Below are 21,564 nucleotides of genomic sequence, written 5' to 3'. Positions count from 1 at the left end.
GATTCTTGGGAGCTTTACTATTATTTGTCTTGCTGTATATTTCCTTTCATCATGGAAGTCTGGGGTTCTTCTTGCTTCTTGTATGTCTATCTCCAGCTCCTTCTTCACATTTGGGAAGTTCTCTTCATTATTTCCTTGAATATTTTCCCTGTTCCTATGTCTCTCTCCTCTCCTTCTGGGATTCCTGTAACGCTTATATTTCCTTTCCTCATGGAGTCATATAGTTCCCAAAGTCTTTCTTCAGTCTTTTTCATTCGTACTTCTCTTTCCTTTACTGTTTATGTTCTTTTTATTTGTGTCTTCAAGAGTACTTATTCATTCTTCCATTTCATCTATTCTGCTTTCACTGCTTTTCCCAGAGTTCTTTAGCTCCTCCATTAATCCTTTGATCTCCTGCATTTCTTTCACTTCCCTCTTTAGGGACTCAATTTTATTCTTCTGATCATTGATTATTTTCCCCTTGTCATTGTTTTTCTTTATAATTTCTGTTAGATTTTAATCATGGCAATTTTAAATTCTCTTTCTGGAAAGCTCAGAAGTTCTTCCACGTCACTGTTGTTGCATTCTGGTGGGTGATTTTCTTTTTGTGGCGTGTCTTTTCCCTGAGGACTTGCTTGGTTGTTTGTCATTTTTCTTCTTCCTGCTGCTTGTTTTCTAATTTGTCCTATGCGTTGGAACACTGTGTCGCTAGTAATGGCCAGCATCTTTTCCGTGTGCTCTTTCTGGGATCTCGGAAACTAGTGGTACAGTCGAGTCAAAAACCATTATGCCAGAATTCCTGTATAGCAGTAGTACTATGAATATGTTAGTGGTCACTGTCACAGAGAATCTCCCCTTTCCGTATTTGTTTAATTCAATGTGGGTCTTGTGGTCCTACAGACTGCCCTGTGGTGGCAGAATTGCCCTCTGGGCTCCAAATTGCTGGATGCCCCTCTAGGCTCCAAATGGTAGCCAAATGAGGCCTGGCTTGTGGGGGCTTTTCAGCTCACCTCTGGCTGTGGGGCAGCCCTTTCCCAGCTCCACGCAGTCTAGGGTACCTACTTTAAAATGGTGAGTCGGGAGGGCCTTTATTAGCACTTTTTAGAATTTACTGTCCTTATCTCAGAAGCCTTTTTAAGTCTCCCAAAGTCCCTGCCTGCTCTGTTCCTGAAGTTGCCTACTTAACCCTAACTTGCTCTGGGACTCACTGTCCAGGATTTTGCAAGATTTAAGGTACGTGAACAGAGAGGTGCAAATTTTTTTCACTACTCTCATCTTGTCCTATGTTTGTCTTGCTAAACATTTTCTTTCTTTCAGAGCCATCAAAGTGGCCACAAAAAGGACACAGGATGGTCAATAAATGCCAAAAGGTAAAGACTCCTGTGGGAGGATAAACTGGTAATCAGACCAGATAAGGGGACTAGCCCATCTGCCAGTTGAAAAAATAAAGTCTGGTTGTTGTATGAGAGACTATGGTCTCTGAAAAGCTAGGCACATACATTATCTAGCGGCCATTGAGGAGCTGCACATAAGGGACTGATCTCCCAGCAGCCCAGGCCATCCTCCCCTACCCTCAGCAGGCAGGAGTTGCCAAGACCCAGCAGAGCATGAATGGTCCCAATGTGACAGTTGGTAAAGTCATTTATCACTAAGCACCACACAGGATCCAACACAGAACCCCACCCTGGCATCATATACCTGTTAGAATTATTTAAATGGGTCCCTTTATCTTTCCTTGTTCCCTTCCCCTCTCTCTCTCTCTCTCTCTCTCTCTCTCTCTCTCTCTCTCTCTCTCTCTCCTATCTTTCTCACTCTCTCTTCCAGTGCTACTGATTTACTTCGCTGTTACCTGTGGGGCTTCAGATAGGCTGTAGACATTTCACAAACTTTCTCTCTGTCCTTTATGTTGCTGCAAAATTACTGGTCACCCATTAGCAAGGTAAAAACGACTAGCATGAGACCACCATTCTTAAAGTCTTGGGTGAAAGGTTTCTCAGCTGGCAGGGCTTCCTGATGCTACACTCACTGAAGGGAATGTGGGGATTCTCCTGTCACTGATTCCACACTTTTCTCTATCATCTGTGGACTCTGAGGGTACTCAGGACAACCGAGCTGTGGCCCTTGAAACCATGGACATCCAGGAGGTCCAATGAGGCAGACAAAGCGTTATGCTAAGCCAGCACCTAGGTGAGAGGCACGGAGGCCTGACTATTTAAAAAAGGACTTTAACCTTCTTGGTCCCTCCCCCTATAAGGCAGACTTCTTACAGCTTCTATCAAGGCAACTTATAAGTCATAAGGTACAAAATGTTCTTATAAAAATCTTGAGACATCCCTGGGAGCCTTTCCCCTGGTGTCTGCTTTGACCCTGCCAGTAGGCACAGACAGAAGAGGTTGGGTTTCATATTTTGACAGGGATGCGCCACTTTTTTGATTTGTATAGGTTTGCCCCAAATCCTAGCTCCAGCTGATTGATTACTCTTTTTATATAAATTTGTCTCGTGGCAGTTTTACGAAAGGGAGTTTAAGACAAGTAAATATCAGGCCCTGGGCTACTGCCAGTTCAAGAGCTATGACTTTGAAAATCATTTTTGTTGTCTGGTAAATGGGCATCATTAGAAATTAGGTCCCGGGCCTCCCTGGTGGCGCAGCGGTTGAGCACTGCGCTGCGAAGCTGCCCACAGCCTCTGCAGCGCCGGTTCGATCCCCGGCCACCAGCAAGGGTCCCACATGGTGCGCAGACCTCTCCTGCCGTGCCCGCTGCTCCCCTCAGCAGTATATTTCATCAGTCTGCCTGTTCTGCTCCCCGCTCTGGCTCTAGTGAATTCTCACCCTCCCGTGCTTCTGACTGTACCCAGTGCTTGTATAAATAAGTAAATAAATCTCTAAAAAAAAAAAAAGAAAAGAAAAAGAAATTAGGTCCCAGTACCTTGTCTGTGGGCTTGTGTTCAGTCTCTACTCTTCAGGTGTGTTCAGGGACTCTTTCATCAGATGAGGAGAGTGGCTTACAATAAGCTTGTTGTATTCGGGTCACACTAGTAACAGGAGTGATTAAGTCCAGTAGACCCCCGGGGGAGGAGACTGTTCATCACTCACAGTTAGAGCTCCAAGGTTAAAAGGAGGGACACCACCACTAGAAAGAAGGTGGTGCTGAACACCTGCCTTCTTTCCTCGTTGCAGAGGGGGGCTTCCTCATTTGTCTTAAAAAAGGGTATGGCTCTCTCCTATATCAGAGTTAAGACCAATTTTCAGGTGCAAACTTCTCCTGTCTCACCTGCTGCTTCTCTTAGCCATATATTTCAATAAGGTACCCATACATTGGACAGCTCACCATAGCTGAGATGTGGGGGTTCACTTCCCTCCTCTTGACTCTCCCTATTGCCAGCACCCAAGTCTACATTGCTTTGCATGGTGACCCAGCTCCTAGACCTCTGCTCAACAGTTGGTGAGTCACTCAGACCCGGATCTTGACATAGGGCCATGGTATATGGTCCTAGTTGGATGGGAGGGCCTCAGACTCAGCTCTGGGGATGCCCCTGCTTTGGCTTTGTGCTGTCCTTGTGGGTACTTTCCTTTTACTGCTGCAGAGATCATAAAATGTTCTCTCTCAATTCCACAGAATTTGCCCTTGACATTCTTAAAAACTAGCCAAATTTGGTCCAGGCTCTAGTCTTAATCTTTGAATACTAGTTTTAATCTTTAAATACTGCCTGGACCCAGTACAAAAATCTGCCCCATAAATGGCATCCTCACCTGTAACACCCTTCTCCAGCTAAACCTCCTTTGCCATGGCCAAGGTAAAGGATAAAATGCTGGGAACTAAAAAAGGGACCCACTGCAACTGGCTTGGGGGGGGGTGCCTCTGGTATCAACAAGCAGCTGCCTGGACCTTTGCACCAGTGCTAAAATTATTGAAATATCTCTGCTGCCTTCCAGCTGTGGGAAAACTACACTCTCCTTTTGTCCACCTTGAGACACTGTTCTAGTCCATTACATGGGTAAAAAATTCTATTTCCCTGTGTTTCCTAATCTGAAAGTCTAGACTGTTTAAAGTAAAAATTGCTGAGTTACCTTGGATTTACTAACCAGCTATACAGGATGCTTATTGGTTAAGTAAAAACTTCTAGATTGCTTATTGGACCTATAAAAGTTTAGTTTCTTATTTAAACTAATTAATCTGATAAACTTAGAATATAACTTTATTTTTTTTTCTTTCTTTAAACTATATTCTAAACCTCAAATTTCTGATAAAAGTCTAGGAATAGACAAACTTAAAAAAATATCTTAATCTACCTCTTCTCCTGTTTTCCCATACATGGTCCCTAATATGCTTGGCCTTAGTAAGCTAGAACAAAAACAATGTAAAACCAAGGGATATTTTCTTAAAAATACAAACTCAAAATGTTTTTTTATCTAAAAAAGTTAGTAAAATGACTTGTCTTTAAAATTGTTTTGGTCTTGGGCCCCAGGTTTTTGGTGATGGTTAAAATTGGACACTTATTCTGTATATAAGGATTTTAACTTCTACCTAATTAAAAACCTCCTTGATACAAAAGTGTAAATAATGTAGTAAAATGAATATTTTAAAGGTTCTAAAAGCAAAGTAAAGAAAAGTGTTAAAGCCAGTGTTAAAGGTCTGAGAGGAGGAAAAAAAAATTTAAAAGCAAAAGAAAGGCTTAAAAGTCTGAAGGCAAAGCAAAAGTGGGTCTGAAGGCAAAAATAAGTGTCTGAAAAAGCCAGCCCAAGGGCCATGTTCTCAGTGCCATCACATGGGGCACCAAAAGAGGGACTGTTCTACTCTCCAAGAGAGGGGATCAGCCCAAACCACAGGCCAAGATGGGAGGACAGGCTTAACCATCAGCTGCCTCTGACTATAAAGAATCAGGTACAGGAAAAAAAATGTTTTCTAAAGAAGCCTAGGTGAAACAAGCCTCAGATGACCCTAAAAGTGACAGACAAAAAAAAAATATATCACTTTTTTGGTGAATAAAGGGCCACTTACTCTGCCTTGCTCCAATTCTTTAGACTAGCCTACTAGTCAACTATCTCCCGCACTAATGGCCAGCCTGAGCCAGGACACTGTATAGCCCTGCTACCGTGCTCATGGCCAAGGCTGGGGGAGTTTGTGTGCCCTCTTAAATAAGTTTTTTTTTAATTAACACTTCTAGTGAAATAAAAAAAAACCTTAAAGGGGGCCTCCCCGGTGGCACAGCGGTTGAGCGCTGGGTTGCGAAGCTGCCCGCAGCCTCTGCAGCACAGGTTCAATCCCTGGCTGCCGGGCAAGGGTCCCACATGGTGCGCAGACCTCTCCTGCCGCCCGCTGCTCTCCTCAGCAGTGTACTTCATCAGTCTGCCTGCTCTGCTTTCCCCTCTGGCTCTGGTGAATTCTCTCACCCTTCTGCGCTTCTGACTGTAGCCAGTGCTTGTATAAATAAATAAATAAATCTTTAAAAAAAAACCTTAAAGGTATTAAAAAATATCTGTATTATAAATGACCTTGAAAGACAGACAGAACATGGCCTAGTTGACTACAAATAATCTTTGCCTCTATAAAAAAAACAACTTCTGCCCTGGTTGCTCTCTTTTCTCATTCCCTTACTAATTTTCTTTATTGTTCTCTTGTTTGGGCCTTGCATCCTCAACACCCTCATCAAAATCATTTCCTCTCGCCTAAAGGCTTCTACTGTCCTTCTGAGGTCCCTTAGAGCTTCACTTTGCGATGCAGCCCTGGCTGCTTCCCCACGTTGCCCATGTTCAACAGAAAGCAGTTACTGATCAGATTGAGGCCCTCTGTCCTAACAGCAGTTAGGGGCTCCATCCATAGATGGGTTAAGTAGACAGCTTCAGGGACAATACAGGTAGGGACTTTGGGAGAGTTAAACAGGCTTCTGAGATAAGGACAGTAACCAAAACAGTCCAGAGATGAGGTCAGAGAGTCCAGGAGAATTAAACAAAAAGAGTAAAACTTAAAAAAAATAAGACCTTGGATGGGGGGGTAAACTCTAAGATAGGGGAAAAAATTGGTTAAATACCTCTAGACATAGGCCCACAACAGCTCCCTTGCCACTCTCTGGACTGGTTCCACCCGCCTGAGAGTCCTTTTCACCTTAATAAACTTTTTCTTTCTCTAAACAAATTTGCCTCTTCTCGCTTGCTTGCCTGAGCATCAGCAAAGTTCCTGCTGCAGCTCTGTGAGACACCAACCTGTGGTGGTCTAATGGCGGGGACTCAGCGCTGCCCCTGCAGCCTGGGATCCATTCCTGGCTGGGAGACTAGGCCTGAAAACTGCAATTACATTATCATTATGCTAAATGAAATAAGTCAGAAGGAAAAAGACAAATGCCATATGATTTCACATATTTGTAGAATATAAAGAAAGCAAAAGTGAAAACAAATTCAGACACTGACCATAAAATGGAGGTTACCAGAAGGTAAGAAGTAGGGAAGATTGGGTAAGAGTAGATTAGTTGATGGTGGATAGTGAGTGGACATTTGGTGGTGGGAATGGTTAGAAAATGTAATCTTGGAACCTACATACACAGTGTTATAAACTAATGGTACCTCAATACAAAAAAAAAAAGAAGAAAGAAAGCAGATATAAAAAGGGGACTTCTGTATTATGATGATAAAAATAAAAAGTGCTTAATCATTCATTAAAACATTTGTTCATGATCAAGTGTAATAGCAATTTTGTAACCAAAGAGAACCAAATATTCTATAATTTGCGAAGACTAACATAGACAATAACAAATAAAGTTATCATTTACTCGTCCAAAAATCTCTGGCCCCTAACCACACCTATAATTCCCTGAAATGATCAGAATTAAAAGGTGATGTTACCTCAAAAAAGGAGGGGAAAGAATTCATATAGAAAAAAATTAAAAAATAAAATATCTTATGTAAAAAATAAAAAAGGGAATTAATATTGAAAAATATGTTAGTGCTGTTGGGAATAAAATACATACCTTGAACCACAACATCTGGCTTTGGTACAGTAGAAAACCTACGATTCAGGGGATCAATTTCTCCAGGAGCTAAAAACCCCTAAAGAAGAACCATAAAAATGTAGATTATTATATCTCAAGAAATAAGTTAATGTTTGAGAAGAAACTATATACTAATGCTATAACCCTATACCACAATGTGTAAGAGGCAGGGGTGGAATGGAAACAAGTATTTTCACTATATGAAAATGTCTAAACTTCCTGAATTCACATCCAAATTAATTTTATCTAAAGTTAATTTCTACTGACTGCCATACAAATTGTGTTTTGGAAATAGATGGGATATAAATTATAAATAAACAATGTTTTCTACTTATACTTCCACTTTCTCTGGATGTACATGATTATACAACCAGACCACAATGCTAGTAACTCACAACTTAAGTTATTAGTCCTGTTTCTCATTTATTTGTGTGTCGGTTATGCTTTCTGCTCAGCAGATATCATTTGAATTTGACTTGAGTTTCTGTCCTTTATGAAATAGGTTAAAACCATCCATTTTGCCCTTACTACCATCCATCTCATCCTTTTTTCATAGCATTTAATTTATTCTAATTGAAGGAGACAGTCATTAGGTAAGGATTATTCTGAACCAATTTGTTCTGCCCATTTTTACTAGATCATACTGATGTCAACCAAAGATAATCAAACAGTCACAGAAGAAAAACAAAACACAAAAATAGCTATAGAAAATAAATGGTCATATATAAACAGGTCAGCTTGTCTGAATTAGAAAGGATACTTTGCACCACCCTAGATCCTCTAGGGGCCTAAGTTATAACTTGCTGTAATAAATGACAATGGGGAAAAAGATTTATCAGTAAACATGGAAAACTTTAAGAAAGAGACCTCTCCTTACATGCTCAAGGGAGGAGAGGAGGGATAAGAGTCAAAATAAGGGGGGTGGGAATTGTATGGGGAATATAACCAAGATGAAAATGCATACATTGTGCAAAAAATGAAAAATGATGTAAAAAATATATAAAATAAAATAAAGTAAATACTTAGACTTTGTTCTGGGAAGGGGAGGGGAAAAATGTCACAAACAAGCTGGATGTAAAATAAGAAATTCCCAACTACTCCACACCCATTATGAGCTATTCAACCAAACATGATATAAGGAACATTTAAAGAACACATACCAAAAAAACAAACAAAAATCTATGATATTCCCTGCCATAATGTCATGGTACCTATAATTATCTTTTTCAGTTTATTTAATTACAGAATGAAACATTCAGTTTCAGTTCTTATATCCAAATAAATACCTCTGTGAGGTACTTACCCATAGAATATGAAAACTGTAATATGAAAAGACTTATGTACTCCTTTGTTCATAGCAGCACTGTCCACAATTGCCAAAACATGGACCTGATCTACGTGCCCATCAATAGAAGACTAGATAAAGAAATTGTGTAATATATACTCAGTGGAATATACAGCAATTAAAGGAGATGAAATAGTGCTCTTTGGAACAAAATACATCCATTTTAGCTTGAGGTGATTGTGCTAAGTGAAATTAAGTCAGAAAGTGAATGAGATTCAATGGTCTCATTCGTCTGTGGCCTATAAATGCCAAAAACCCATACTGACAAAGTACAGCAAAAGCAAATCTTAGACTTAGTAAAAAACATACTGGTTACCAGAGGCAACAGTGGGTAATGAGGAGGGGATAAGGAAAGAAAGAAGTTAGGGCATTGGTATGGGAGGTTTAGTGGAGGCTGAGTGATGCATGGAGGAGTGAAAATGTAACCCCAATGTATATAGACATGAAATAACTGAATAATTTAGTAGAAAGTGAATAAAAGAAGAAAAAAAAGAATGAAACATTATGTTGCTTGGAAAAGTTGGCACTTAAATCTATTATTAGTCATTACTATCACAATTGCAGACACCAGACAAGGCACTAGAGGGCGTTTTCAAAGGGAAAGTTCTAGAGATTGATCCCAGAAAGCTCCAACTACAGTGCCAAGGTAGGGAATCTTAGACAGCAGGAAGAATATGGTTGCCAGGATGAAAAACTTCTGTCATGGATTGGCCATGCTCCCATACTAAGGAACTGGAGGAAAATCTATAACTGAGGCTGAATACAAAAAGCAAAAGACATATCCTTGAGACTGAAGAAGCTACTCATAAATCTGATTATTGTGGTAACTAAGGCAGAGAAAGAACAGAAGAGCCTTGTAGTTTCCCCTTACCTCTGCCATTAAATTTCCTAAGATATACAGAGACTGACCCCACATATGAGGTAACTTGCCCATGGGGACTCGGTCCACAGTGTGAGGATTTTGATATTCTTCATCAACCTAAAAGAAAATAAGCCACATAAGGGATAACAGAAAGTTTAAAATACTAGACAACAAGAATGCTGAGTCTGAATTGTAATTCATGCCCTATAAAACAGCCATACAACCCATGGACTGAAAAGTCAAGCACTATGACTATACTCTAGGACAGTGATCCTCCATCTACACACACATACAAATCACTTAAGGATCTTGTCCAAAGGCATATTTAATCTTGTAAGTAGGGAAAAGATCTGAAAGCTGCATTTCTAACAAGCTCTCAGGTGATGCTGCTAAATGATGTTGGGAGCTTATTCCACCCATTCCCACTATGGAAAACTGCATCTCTCCTACAGTTAATGTATTTTACTTTTACAATGGAGAAGAGGAGCAATAGTTTGCTCTTACCCTTGATTCACTGTGCAACAGTGGAATGGAGAGTGCTTAAAAATTTCTTTTCAAAGGAATAAAATAACATTTCTATTATACATAGAGAGAAACTTTTAGAACATTAAAATAAGATTAAAAATTATTTGACTCCTGCGGCCTCCCTGGTGGTGCAAGGGGTTAAGCACAGCACTATGAAGCTATCTGCAGCCTTTGCAGCATGACTTCGATCCCCAGCTGACCAGGGAGCTACGCACATGGCGCAGTAGACCTCTCCTGACTCGCCTGCTGCTTCCCTCAGCAGTGTACTTCAGTCAGTCTGCCTGTTCTGTTCCCCACTCTGTCTCTGATGAATCCTCTCACCACCACACCTCTGGCCTGTACCCCAGTTCTTATATTTATAAATAAATAAATCTTTTTTAAAAATTTAAAAAAATTATTTGACTCCTCTCCTAGTTCCAAGTTGTGGCACTGTCCAAGGCTCACCTTGTCAGGAGGAACACTGTACAGCTCTGGCAGAAGCAGTACTCCATTTTTCCCCTTAATGAGGACTGCTTCAAGAGCCTCTCTATACTCTTGAACCTATAGATAAGAGAGAGAGAGAGAGAGAGAGAGAGAGAGAGAGAGAGAGAGAGAGAGAGAGAGAGACATTTATAGAGAGTTCTTTGCGGGGATCTTGGCAAGAGCTGTAGCTGAAAGTAGTTCCTATCACAAAGGAATGCATTCACTTAAGTAAAAAAGTGAAGGGAAGTAGCATTTACTAAATGTTTATTGTAGACCAAAAAGCATGCTAGGAGTTTTGCATACTTTAAGGAATTTAAATAATGTGAAGTATAAATCCCTGACTCTAAATTGGGCACAAGGGATATTTCTTTGGAGATTGTGCATGGTCTAAGTGGGAAGATCACTAAAAGTTTCCCCAATCAAAAGTAGTGTGTCAATGGCAAGTAAGCTTTGTAAGGCTGCAATCTTAAGTCAGTTTTAACCCTCTTGACAAAGAAACTAAACAATATTTACTTGAAGTTAGCATATATCATGCAACTAAGTGTATGTTTAGTTCCTATTAGAAAACTAAATCTTTGTTAAAATCTTACTTATAGCAACATAGCTCTGGATCCTGGATTGTGAAATCTCCCTGCATAGAGCAAGTTAGTATGTGAATTAGGCAGTCCATTGTCATATTGAAAATCTTTTGTTTTGGTGTATTTTGATCAGTAAAAATGTTTTTAAAAGATTGGTGGTTTAGAGATTGCTGTAAATATTCATGTCAATTTGTTATTCCCCTTTAAACTACAAAAAGGTTAATGACTTTACAACGTCCTTAAATGTAAATACAAATGGCTTCATAATGAATCAAGCAATTATTTTTCTAAACAATTAAATCCTAAATTTTTAAAGTAAATTGATTTATATTTCACGTTGTTTGAGGAGAATATGCTGAAGGAACTAAACTATTATGAGCCCTGTTGACCATCTAAAATATTAGAAGTTCTGAAGTAAATGCAGCTTTATTGCAATCTCTAAACCTCTAGTATTACTGCAATTACCATGATCATATATGCTGCTGATGTACACTGGCTGCATAAAGTGACCCAGAAGTTGTGGCATATATACTCAATGGAATATTACTCAGCCATTAAAAATGATGAAATAGCGTCTTTTAAAACAAAATGAATGGTGCTTGAGGTGATTACACTAACTAAAATAAGTCAGAAAATGAAAGACAGTGGATTGTTTCATTTATCTGAGGAATATAAATAACCATACACACACACACACACACAAGCAAAGCACAGATATATATATATATATATATATATATATATATATACACACACACACACACACACACTCTAGCAAAGCACAGCAAAAACAAATCCTGCACTTAGTTAAAAATATACCTGTTATCAGAGGGAATGGGGCGGAATGTCTCTCTTCATAATGTACTTTTGAAACATATACTGGTTCCAGTGAAACAATAGATTCTACAGGGGTAGGAGGGGGCCCTGATGGTTCCAAAATTCTTGGTTCACACTCTTCCAACTATAGAAGCTCATCAAGAGCTCATTTTGCTATATTAGATCTGGACTCCTTTTTATTTTGTTCCAGTCCAGCCATGTACCAAATACCATCCATCACAGCACACAAAACAAAATATGTTCCAAGCAGTTGTTATGGTTTCCTTAAGGTCAAGATGAACCCACTACATTTGTGAAAAGTAAAATAAGTTTCAGCTGTAGCTGAAAGTAGTTCCTATCACAAAGGAATGCATTCACTGACACTGGATTTCTCTTTCCACCTTTGTATTTCATTATAAATTTTGTAGGCATTTTTTTTGAAAGAAGGACAGGATTTGAAATAGATGAAGGACCTTTGCAAAGCAATGATTCTGGGGCCTACCTGGTGGCCTAGGGGTTGTCTCAGCACTCTCACCACTACAGCCTCAGTTTGATCCCTGACCAGGGATCTAACCCACATATGGGGTAGAAGACCTCTCCCATCTGGCCCACGGCTGCCCTTAGCAGTGTATTTCAGTAGATCTGCCTGTTCTGTTCCCTACTCTGGTAAATCCTCACACCTCTGGCCTACAACCCAGTTCTTCTACACAAAAATTAAAAAATAAATAGTTTTTTATAAAGAAAAAGAAAAGCAATGGTTCTAGAAAAAAGTGGTTTTGCATGACAAGTTTTCAAATGTTATATCCCTGATTCCATTTTCCCATAGTGCCCTACTGATATTTCCAAGGAGAACTTTGAATAAACCCTGTATTTTTTATCTCTCAAATATGCAGAGCATGGTGATTTGGGGGGAACATAGAGGTTTCATTATAGTCACTGAATTGACTGTACCATTCACTTACAAAATGTCTTTATCTGTGAAATTAAAAGAACTGTAGAGTTATCTTCTTCAATAAAAAGAGTAAAACTATTATTACTGTTTGTATAGAGAAACCAAAGAAGTTAACACAATGCTTGGGCAACTCAACGGTCAGCAGTGAAGTGTGAAAAAGAAAAGAAGAATCTAGGTCTTCCAACTCTTAATATAATGCCCTCAGCTACTAGTCTCTAGAAGATAACTGCCTCCTTCCTATCAGAAAGACTTCCATTTGTACACAGGATTGGAACAGCCATTGACTGAAAGAGGAGGATATAACAAAAACATTCTGCTGAAAAGCTGTACCCCAGCACATTACCTGCTCTGCATTGCCACTGAATATCCCATCGAGGATAAAGTATGTCCAGAACAATGGCCATTCACACTCAATGTTTTCAAACAACTTCAGCTCAGCTGGTTCATAGTATAGACGATTGGGATCCTGGTAAAACACAGTAAACAAAGTTTTATTTTATCACTTCAAGATCAGATTTATATCCTTATCCAAAAGCTGTGCTAGTTCAACACAGCCTTTCACTACTGATAGCTTGTTTTAGAGGAGGCAGTCAAGGAAGGTAAAACATGTACATACTCCCTCCCTTTGCAAGCACTTTGTGAAGTGACTCAGTAGAACTGGGGTAATGACATGACAGGCAGGTATATCAAGAAGTGAGATTAATTTGCAATAAAGCTAAGTTTGGTTTTATACTTGTTAAGTTTAAGGTAGTAGCAACACATACAAATAGAAAGCTTAGAAGAAGCACAAGATATGAGGGTTTCAGAATCATCCAGAGGTGACACATGAAGTGCAAGTTACAAATATAGTCCCTTTATTAATCAACAAATGACCCAAAAAGAGAATCTTGGTAAACCCTTATAGTTCAGTGGTGGAACAACAGAGAGAAGAATTAGGATGATACAGTATTGTTGAAATTAGAATTGGAAAAGAAATTCAAGAAAATACAGGAGTTGGTGACAGTGATATACTACAGAGAAATCAAGAACAAGTTTGTGAAAAAGCCATTGTGTTGATCACTGTGACGTTTCAGAGCATAACATTAATAGATCTGTAGGGGTAGCCGTCAAATTCAGAGATGATCAAGTAGAAGGGAGAAAGCCAACCAGAAGAGTTTGAGCTCAATTATTAAAAAAAAAAAAAAAAAACTACAATGGCTTTTGACCAGCAAACCTAAATCTGAAATGATGTTTGCACTGCCAACAAAAGAGCTTCTGATTGTTGATCTCCCTATAACATAACCTCTTCTTCCTTCATTGATATTTCCAAGGAGAACTTTTGACAAATGGAACAAAAGGAAACTAACTCTTTAGGATTAAGTACTGTTTAGAAAGAACTAGCTGCAAAAAGTGAAAGGGGGCCCCGAAAGATCTACTTTTTCCCTTTGCAATTATTAAACATTTCAAGGTGAGATACTTTGATACTATCCAAGTATTATGTTCTACTTAAACTTTAATCCACTGATTTCAGCATCCATCATTAGCTCTCTCCTGAAGCTAACCAAGTGCAAGAGCTAGCACTGCATCTTCCTCTATTTCATTTCACCCAAAAAGGCTCAAAAACAGATCTTGGCAACCAAACCCAATATATGTAGCAAAAATCAAGCACTGTTACCCTATTTAGTGATTATTATAAGTAACAGCAGTGAGGTAAGGATTTTTCTCTGAATGAGACTGCATATAGCAGTGACCATTCTACCTTGGGCTAATTTGGGGAAAAGAAACCTACCTCTTTAGGAGTTTTATATCCATCTCGGAGAAAGCGACAACAACCATAACGACCCTAGGATCATAGAGGAAAACAGTTAGAAGATTGTACACTTGTATGTCCATGTAATTAATCAGAAATATATCCTTTGCAAGAGCTACATAGACCAATCTGTTAACAATACAGACACCAGGGCCTCCCCTGATGGCGCAGGAGGTTGAGCGCCGCGCTGTGAAGCTGTCCATAGCCTCTGCAGCGCTGGTTCGATCCCGGCTGGCTGGCGAGGGTCCCAAATGGTGCGGCAAACCTCTCCTGTCATGCCCGCTGCTCTCCTCAACAGTGTATTCCGTCAGTCTGCCTGTTCTGTTCCCTGTTCTGTCTCTGGTGAATCCTCTCACCCTCCCACGCATCTGGTCTGTACCCCCATTCTTGTATAAATAAATAAATAAATAATTTTTTTTAAAAAGGGGCCTCCCCTGGTGGCACAGCGGTTGAACACTGGGCTGAGAAGCTGCCCGCAGCCTCTGCAGCGCAGGTTCAATCCCCAGCCACTGGTGAGGGTCCCACATGGCGCGCAGACCTCTCCTGCCATGACCACTACTCCCCTCAGCAGTGTATTTCGTCAGTCTGCCTGTTCTGTTCCCCGCTCTGGCTCTGGTGAATTCTCTCACCCTCCCGCACTTCTGACTGTATCCAGTGCTTGTATGAATAAATAAATCTTAAAAAAAAAAACAACCAATACAGACACCATACTTAAAATGCAACAATAAGAAAAATAAAACCTAAAATCAGCCAGCACCAGAAACTGATTTCAGCAATGTGATTTCTAGTGAGGGTAATTACAGGCTCTTTCCTAAAGCAAAGTTCCTAATATCAATCTCTCTATAGCTTTCTACCATAAGGTAAGTAAATTTACGACAATCTGACTATTAAATCTGTGTCATCTTGCTCACACCACTCTTAAGCGACGAGAGATTTTTAAAACAGAAAATATTTTTATAATTAAAGTAATTTGAGACTTTCAGAAGAGCTACAAACACAGTGCAAAGTCCATGTACATCTTTCAATCCAGGTCCCTTTATATTAAATCTTACATAGCTATAGATCATTTATCAAAACTAAAAAAAAAAATTACTTTCATAAGATGCTATTAATCAAAGTACAAAACTTATCTGAATTTCATTAGCTTTTCCACTAATGGCTTTATTCCAGTATTCACTTCAGTATTCCAGTAATCACTTCAGGAACTATTGACATTAATTGTCATGTCTCCTTAGTCTCTTCCAGTCTGTGAAAATCTTCAGTCTTTCTTTTTTTCCCCCCACCTTGACACTTTACAAGTGTCAGATATTTTATAGAATGTCCCTCAATTTGTTATCTTCTGTTTATTTTCTTTTTGTATTTTCTTCAAATTAACTCATTTTTTTAAAATTGAGGTAATATTGACTTACATTATTGTTGGTATTTTGGAAGTATATGACCCCTCCTTCCCTGTGACTGCCACCGTAGTGCATCCACCACCAAATTACCCATACTCCACCAACACAGTACATTGTGCTCCCTTTCCTCTTTTTTCTCACCCTTTCCCCACCCCTCCATGGATGCTTTAGTTCTATAGTTCGTTTCCAAGGGTTAGTTTTTAAGCTTGTCTTCATCTGACCCTTTGTTTGGTTTCTCTATATTCCAAATATAAATGACACCATCCAGTATTTATCTTTCTCCTTCTGACTTACTTCACTCAGCATTATTCCTTCCAGCTCCACCTATGTTGCTGAAAATGGCATGAGTTTATCTTTTTTGATAACTGAGCAATATTCTATGGTGTATATATATCCCATCTTCTTGATTCACTCATCTATTTTGGGGCACTTAGTTTATTTCCATAATTTAGCTATAGCAAAGAGTGCTGCAACAAACATGGGGGTGAAAATTAGTATTTTTTTAAGGTATATGTCATTTTTTTAAAAGATTTATTTATACAAGCACTGGGTACAGTCAGAAGTGCGGGAGGGTGAGAGAATTCACCAGAGTCAGAGAAGGGAACAGAGCAGGCAGACTGACGAAGTACACTGCTGAGGGGAGCAGCGGGGTGGCAGGAGAGGTCTGTGCACCATGTGGGACCCTCGCCTGGTGACCGGGGATTGAACTGGCGCTCTAGAGGCTGTGGGCAGCTCCGCAACACAGTGCTCAACCGCTGCGCCACCGGCGAGGCCTGAAAATTAGTATTTTTTAATTTGGGGGGTAGATACCTAATGGTGGAATTACTGGGTTATATGGCAGATCCATTTTTAATCTTTAGAGATACCTCCAAACTGCTTTCCATAGGGGCTGAACCAGTCTGCATCCCCACCAGCAGTGTAGGAGGGTTCCCTTTTCTCCACATCCTTGGCAGCATTTGTTTCTGGTCTTCCTAATATGGGCCATTCTCACTAGTGTGAGGTGTTATCTCATCGTGGTCTTTATTTGCATTTCTCTGGTAATAAGTGATGATGAACATTTTTTTCATGTGCCTGTTTGCTGTCCTTATGTCTTCATTGAAGAAGTGCCTGTTTAGCGCTTCTGACCATTTTTTTACATAATTTGGTTTGGTCTGACTTTTTCTCATGATTAGATTGAGGTTAAGCATTATTGGGGAGGTGCCATGACCTTCTTAGTGCACCACATCAGGGGATACAAGATGTCAGTATGTCTTATTACTAGTGATGTTAACCCTGATCAATCGGCTAAATCACTGACATGGGCCATACCAAAGTCCCAAAAGACAAGTTTCCCCTTAACAAAACAGCCCTAAAGAAAAGGTACATCTACACATACCTGAAGCTTGGTGATGATTTCCTGTTTCGTGAGCTCCACCAACTGGCTATCCTCTACTGCGAAGGCTGGGAAGGAAATAACTGAAAGTAGGCTAGCATCAACCTCTTTGGATGTTGAAGCCCGGGGGAGTATTGAATTAAGGATAGACTAAAAGAAAGGAAGTCAAATGTGGCACATTAGTAAATAACTTGGGGTTATAAAACTAACAACTTTAATTTCAAAAGATTTATGTGGAAGATGATCATTCATAGGAAAATCTAAATATTATTCAATAGTGAGAGCTTAGAAAACTAGCTATTTCTGTGAATCATCCCTCATCTTAATCTGGCTCTCAAGGTTTCCCCATCCTGACCCTTGAAAAGCTGCTAAGGAGATGAAGAATTGTCTAACATTATCCCACCATAATCCTGCTGCTCCATTCGAAATTATTTAAGTTAAAAGAAAATGTAGCTGCTGAGAAACAAGATGTGCTCTATCCCCAACATTTATCATTTCCATGGAAAGTTTTGCATTTTCTAATTTAAAAAGTAAGTTTATATTCAGGACACTATGGGCATCTAATCAGTGTTTAGAGAACAGGAGAAAAGCCAATTAGAAAAAACCTAATTTTTTTAATATAGAATAACACCAAACAAAACTGAAGATAAATATTTACCACTTAATTATTCTAAAATACAAACATCTAACCATAGAGACACTTGGGGACAGGAGAATGTTTTAGAACCACTTTTTCTCTTGGTATATTTAGAAAAGAAAATACTCCAGAGCAGAGTCCGTAGGCAACAGTGGAGAATCCATATACTAATATGGGATCCCTTTGTAACCCTGGGTGACAGAACAGGACTATGATCTATATTCTAGTCCATACTATATTAAGTTTATGCCCATAAAGTATGCTTAATGAGACATTTTGGCAAATGAAGCAACCTGCAGCCTCTGCAGCACAAGTTCGATCCCTGGCCAGCCAGGGAGAAACCCACATGGTGAAGCAGACCTCTGTACTTTTACAGACCATGTACATCAGACCATGTTATACATCAGACCATGTACTTTTATTTAGGAAGCCAATGTTAAGTCTGAGTGAGGGTAAGAGTAAAACTTTCTATAATGTGGTCCATTATTCTCTTACCTGGCAGTGCTGTACTTCATCTGACAGGACATGGATAACTGATTGAGGCCCACCTTTCACACCAAACAGGTCCAGTTCATCTAATGCTTCTAGAGCTGCCTATGGTGGATAAGGACAAAAAGGACAACTTCAGCATTAGATATACATTTTTTCCTCCCTATACCCCAGTATCTTCTTTAAAATTAATTATTTTTAACTGAGGCAATATTGGGTTACCACATCAGGTGATTACCACTGCAGTGAACCCACCACCAACTCACCCATATTCTACCACCACAGACCACTGTGCTACCTTCCTTCCCTTGGTGCTTCAGTTCTGTAGTCAGGAATGCAGGGTTAGTTTTTCAGCTTGTCTTTTTCTGACTATTAATTTACTACTTTATACTGTACAATTAGTGACATCACCTTGTATTTATCTTTCTCCTTCTGACTTATTTCACTTAGCATTATCCCTTCTAGCTCCATCCTTGTTTCTCCATATGGTATGAGTTTATTTTTTTGACTGCTGACTAGTATTCCACCGTCTACAGATACCACATCTTGATCCACCGATATGTTCTGGGGCACTAAGGTTGTTTCTGTAGCCCTGCAATATATAGTAAATAGAGCTGCAATAAACATGGGAGTGCAAGTTTCCTTTCAAATTAGTGTTTTTGAATTTTTTGGATAGATGCTTAGGAGTGGAGTTTCTGATATTCTTTTTTTTTTAAGATTTCTTCATGCATACAAGAGCTGGGCTACAGGCCAGAGATGCAGGGGATTGGGGGGAGAGGATTCACCAGAGACAGAGTGAGGAACAGAATAAGCAAACTGACTGAAATACACTGCTGAGGGGAGCAGAGGGCAAGACAGGAGAGGTCTGCTTCACCATGTGACTTTCTCCCTGGCCAGCCAGGGATCGAACTCCAGCTGCAGAGGCTGTGGATTGCTTCATAGTGCGGTGCTTAACCCCTTGCACCACCAGGGAGACCCGAGTTTCTGATATTCTTAAACTTGACCCTGAACAATGAGCATATATTCATATAGGTCACCATCACACATAATTGGCATAATAACTATAGTTATGTCAATAATACCTGTCACTTAAATTTTATGTGACTAATATCTGCTTTCATTCTACAAGAAACTTTAAGTGAAAAATACCCTTATGCGATTTTTTTAGATTAATGTTTCCCTCAGTTTGAGAGGTTTTATGCCATTATTTCTCCAAATAATTTATTTCTTTTCACTCTTCCTCTGGAACTCACATACATGTATGTATGCTTATTGATTAAATAGTGTCTCCAAGGTCACTGAGTCTCTGTCCTTTTTTTCTTATTTTCTCTCTATTCATCATATTGTACAATCTCAATTTACCTATCTTAAGTAGACTCATTCTTTCTTCTACTTATTCAGATTTATTATTGAGCCCTTTACTCAATTTTTCACTTCATTCAGTATACTTCTCAACTCCAGGATTTCCCTCCTTTCTTCTTTATCTACCCCCTGCCTCCCTCTTCTCCTCCCGCCTTCTTGCCTTCCTTTCTTCCTTTTTTTTTTAAAGTGAGGCAACATTGGTTTACAATGCTGCATATGATTTAGATGTATAGTATCGCACCCTTCAGGTGTATGTTACCACACCACACCCACCACCAATTCACCCACAGTCCTTCCCCACAGTCCACTGAGCACCCTCCCCACTTTGTTCTCTTCCTCCCCTTCTAGTAGCATCAGTTCTACAGTCAGATTTCTAGAGTTTATAATTGGTTTGGCTTTATCTGACTCTTTGTTTTGTATTTCTACATGCTACATATACATATACAACTACCATCAGGTATTTGTCTTTCTCCTTCTGACTTATGTCACTTAGTAATCACATTCATGTTGCCATAAGTGGAAAGAGTTTATCTTTTTTGATAGCTGAGGAATATTTCCACATTTTCTGAATCCACTCATCTGTCTTTGGGTATCTATGTTGTTTCCATAACTTGGCTATTGTAAAAAGTGCTGCAATGTACACAGGAGTGTAGCTATCCCTTTGAATAAGTGATTTTGCATTCTGTGGGTCAACACTTAGGAGTGGAACTGCTGGATCATATGGTAGATTCATATCCAACAGCAAGAAAAACAAAAGAGAATATAAACAATTGGGACTACATAAAACTGAAAAGCTTCTGCATACTGAAAGAAACTTAAAATGAAAAGACACTATACTGAATGGAAGGAAATATTTGCCTACCATATATGTGACAAAGGGTTGATATCCAAGATCTACAAGGAACTCACACAAATCAACAAAAACAAAATAAATAACCCAATTTAAAAAAAAGGGGCAGAAAATCTAACTAGACTCTTCTACAAAGAAGACATACAGATGGCAAATAGGCACATGAAAAATTACTCATCATCACATATCACCAGGGAAATGAAAATCAAAACCACAGTGAGATTCCACTTAACACCAGTGAGAACGATTCATATCAAAAAGACCAGAAAGAGCAAGAGCTGGCAAGGGTGTAGAAAAAAAGGAATGTAGACTTGTACAGTCCCTCTGGAAAATAGTATGGAGGTTTCTCAGAATATTACAAATGGATCCTTTTTTCTTTTTAAAAATCAATTTGTGTCCTTGCCTTTCGGTGGGAGAGGCTTAAATTAAGTCACTAACATTTATCATTGCAATGATATGTTTGATACTATTCCTGCTATCTTCATGCCTTCCTTTTTCCCCCAGAAAAGACAAAAGCTGAAATTAAGGCAGTAGCAGTGGGAAGGAAAAGATGGACCAAGCAGAAAGCAAATAATGATGACGATGATACGATGATAATGATACCGGGAATGAAGGAGAGTTGGGGGTGGGCAGAGAATTGAGATATGGTTCCCTCATATCAAGCTTTGTCAACTAGATTACAGGGAGTAAGTTCTTTCTTTTGATGTTTTTTTTTTTTTGTAATTGTAGGAATGATGAGTTTAGTTTAAGATGTTATTTGAGGTTCTTATAGAATACATAGAGGTGTTACAAAAGCAGCTGGATAGTCACATCTGGAGCTTATAGAAGAATTTTTCACATATATATCCATGTTATATTGGAGAAACTGAATTTTGCCTGTGGTTTATAAGAACAATGAATTTGATAATGGTGCATGTTAAGTCTCTATCTACAACAAAGATATGCCAGAATTCTTATCCCGTACCTGGTACAAATAAGGAAAAAATTACCTTTGCCATTCCGACTGAACTGGCATTCAATTCTGAGATCCCTTGGTTGGTCTTGTCTCCACGCTCCCAGATCCCAAAGTCCTAGCACAAAATAACCAACCTACTATTAGCAATTCACTAGTAAAAAATGCTAACTAGATGCAGAACTCTGGAATAAAAGGCACACATAGTAGCT

General features: G+C 39.3%; 1 protein-coding gene across 1 annotated transcript in view; it reads right to left on the bottom strand.

Annotated features, from left to right (window-relative positions):
- The window catches only part of PHKA1 (phosphorylase kinase regulatory subunit alpha 1), a 110,125-nt gene that overhangs the window by 70,591 nt on the left and 17,970 nt on the right, over window positions 1–21,564 (bottom strand). Inside the window, exons 6-13 of the mRNA XM_037511643.2 lie at window positions 21,390–21,470; window positions 18,195–18,293; window positions 17,066–17,212; window positions 14,273–14,326; window positions 12,848–12,970; window positions 10,141–10,236; window positions 9,181–9,288; window positions 6,944–7,022 (exon numbers count right to left, since the gene is read on the bottom strand). Coding sequence (XP_037367540.1) covers window positions 6,944–7,022; window positions 9,181–9,288; window positions 10,141–10,236; window positions 12,848–12,970; window positions 14,273–14,326; window positions 17,066–17,212; window positions 18,195–18,293; window positions 21,390–21,470 — 787 coding nt within the window. The remainder of the gene's footprint in view (window positions 1–6,943; window positions 7,023–9,180; window positions 9,289–10,140; window positions 10,237–12,847; window positions 12,971–14,272; window positions 14,327–17,065; window positions 17,213–18,194; window positions 18,294–21,389; window positions 21,471–21,564) is intronic.

This window comes from Talpa occidentalis, unplaced genomic scaffold (genome assembly GCF_014898055.3).
Source record: "Talpa occidentalis isolate TD23 unplaced genomic scaffold, MPIMG_talOcc4v2.1 talOcc4.15, whole genome shotgun sequence".
Classification (NCBI taxonomy): domain Eukaryota; kingdom Metazoa; phylum Chordata; class Mammalia; order Eulipotyphla; family Talpidae; genus Talpa; species Talpa occidentalis.
Note: the sequence above shows the minus strand (reverse complement) of the source record. Positions and strands in the feature narration are given on the sequence as shown.